At 48.4% G+C, this 2,514-nt stretch overlaps 1 protein-coding gene across 2 annotated transcripts; it reads left to right on the forward strand.

Annotated features, from left to right (window-relative positions):
• Nucleotides 1-285: 285 nt before the first annotated feature.
• LOC140422724 (large ribosomal subunit protein P1-like) lies at nucleotides 286-700 on the forward strand. 2 transcript variants are annotated; one of them, XM_072507679.1, is made up of 2 exons: nucleotides 286-463; nucleotides 524-700. In XM_072507679.1, exons 1-2 carry the CDS (start codon nucleotides 377-379, stop codon nucleotides 698-700), a joined length of 264 nt encoding a protein of 87 aa, XP_072363780.1. In that variant the 5' UTR covers nucleotides 286-376. The 2 variants fall into 2 exon arrangements, with proteins under 2 accessions (XP_072363780.1, XP_072363779.1); XM_072507678.1 differs by having other exon boundaries at nucleotides 362-700.
• The last annotated feature ends 1,814 nt before the right edge of the window (nucleotides 701-2,514 follow it).

Raw genomic sequence — 2,514 nt, forward strand, 5'->3', positions numbered from 1 at the left:
GTCGCGGAACCGTCCGTCGCGGCGCTCCCGATCGTGCTAATCTGTGCGCAGCAGCCGGCTTTTAATTATACCCACTGCGAGCGGCCTTCAAAATAGCCACAAACATATTTTTTAAATGCGGCCGTACTGTGCATGCATGCCTGATCATCGGTGCGCATGCGTAGAACTATGCGCATGCGCACCGATGATCGGGCATGCATGTGCAGTGTCGCCGTATTGCTTTTTATATGGTAAAAAGGCCGCTCGCAGCCGGCATAGTTAAAAGCCGGCTGCTGCTCGCTCTGCCCGGTTCGGTAATGCTTGGTTCTTCTGAACGAAGGCCTAGTTTCTCCCCGGTGACTAGCACCATCGGACCCACCCGCAGAGGTCCAGCACCATGGCTTCCACCTCGGAAATTGCCTGTATCTACAGCGCGCTCATCCTGCATGACGACGAGGTCACCGTCACCGAAGACAAACTCAATGTCCTGATTAAAACAGCTGGTGTGACCATTGAGCCTTTCTGGCCTAGTCTGTTTGCCAAGGCATTGGCTAATATTGACGTCAATAGTTTGATCTGCAACGTTGGTGCTGGTAGCCGTGCCCCAGCTGCTGCAACAGTTGTTCCCACCGCTGTCCATGTTGCTGCTGAAGAGAAAAAGGAAGAGAAGAAACAGGAAGAATCTGAAGAGTCTGACGGTGACATGGGCTTTGGTCTCTGATTAAACGTGCCGTGCAACAACATTGTTACAATTTACAAAAAATAAATAAAAATTGAATGTAAAAGCCGGCTGCTGCGGCTGAAGGCCGCGAATTTGCGCAATAGGAGACGCAGAAGATTTTAAAAAACATTCTATGTAATCTTCCTGCCTGAGGGAGGCAGAGAGCAGGTCACAGCTCCCGTATGTCGCCATCACGTGCTTTGGGCGCGATTGTGATTCCTCCATTTTGTCAGCAGCAAACAAGGTAAGAAAATGGTGAGTCACGAAGGTCGGCCGGCGTGGGTCCCGAAGGTTGGCCAGTTGGTAAAAATGGGTCCCCGGATAAAAAGTTTGAAAAACATTGCTCTAGAGAATTCAGGCCAAGTTTCCCCAATCTCTCCTCAAAGGGCAGTCCTGCCATCCCCGGAACAAGTCTGGTGAACCTTTGTTGCCCTTTCCCTCTGGCGACAAGGGCAGTAAAACTGCACACAGTCCTCCAGCTGCAGTCTGACCAAGGTTCTATACAACAGGTACATTCTGGCCAGTCTCACAACTTTGCATTTATTTTATCCTGGATAGTATGGGGGAAGAATCCCACCAGGGCAGTTGGTGAAATTTGAATTAAATAAAAATCTAATGATGACCATGAAATCATTGTCGATTGTTGTAAAAACCCATCTGGTTCACCAATGTAATTTAGTGAAGGAAATCTGCCATCCTTACCCAGTCTGGCCCACATGTGACTCCAGACCCACACAGATACGATTGACTCTTAACTGTCCCCCACTGCAAGCCACTCAGTTCAGGGGCAATTATGAATGGGCAACAAATGCTGACCCAGCCAGTAATGCCTCCATCTCAAGAAAACGGTTTTATCATACTACTACAGGTAGATCCAAAATAAATACATTTGTCTCTGTTCCATTTACAGCACAGGGCCAGGCCAGTCGGCTCAATTGGTCTCTGTCAGTATTTATGCTCCACATGAGCCTCCACCCACCCCTCTTCATCTTCTCCCATCAGCATATCCTTCTATTCCTTTGCCCCTCATGTCTGTATCCAGCTTCCCCTTCAATGCATTCATGCTGTTCACCTCAACCACTCGCTGTGGTAGTGAGTTCAACATTCTCACCACTCACTGGGTAAAGAGGTTTCTCTTGAAATCCCTATTAGATTATTGAACCCCTGAAGATGGATTGAAAATGCACGCAGAGGGCAGCACGGTGGTGCAGTGGTTAGCACTGCTGCCTCACGGCACCAAGGTCCCAGGTTCGATCCCGGCTCTGGGTCACTGTCCATGTGGAGTTCCCATCTTTGCGTGCGTTTCTCCCCCACAGTCCAAAGATGTGCAGGGTAGCGAGCCTAGGTAGGGTGCTCTTTCAGAGGGTTGGTGCAGACCTGATGGGCTGAACAGCCTCTTTTTGCACTGTAGGGTTTCAATGGTTCTATGGTATCAGTTAGGATGAGCCTGACGAACATTAATCATCAGCAAGGTGACCAATATCCTTCAGAGTCCAATCAGTCATTGATCATGTCCCATTTAACCAATCAGGAACTGATCATGGGCTTCTTTTGCCAATCAGAACAACAGAATACTACCGACAATGCGTAGAGGTAGTCGCTGGCAAGGGTGAATGAGCTACAATTCTCTGGAGCTCGGTGCACAACACAACATGAAGTAAGAGGACAGACTTCAGTCACCAGAACACGAGACGTTGCCACAGACACCCGGAAGTTGAAAGCTGATGATCCAGAGTGAATGGCCTTTGTTAATTATTGTGATTTTGTACTTATTACAATTAACTGAATAAATTCTGTGACAACATTCTTGTACC

This window comes from Scyliorhinus torazame, chromosome 5 (genome assembly GCF_047496885.1).
Source record: "Scyliorhinus torazame isolate Kashiwa2021f chromosome 5, sScyTor2.1, whole genome shotgun sequence".
NCBI lineage: Eukaryota > Metazoa > Chordata > Chondrichthyes > Carcharhiniformes > Scyliorhinidae > Scyliorhinus > Scyliorhinus torazame.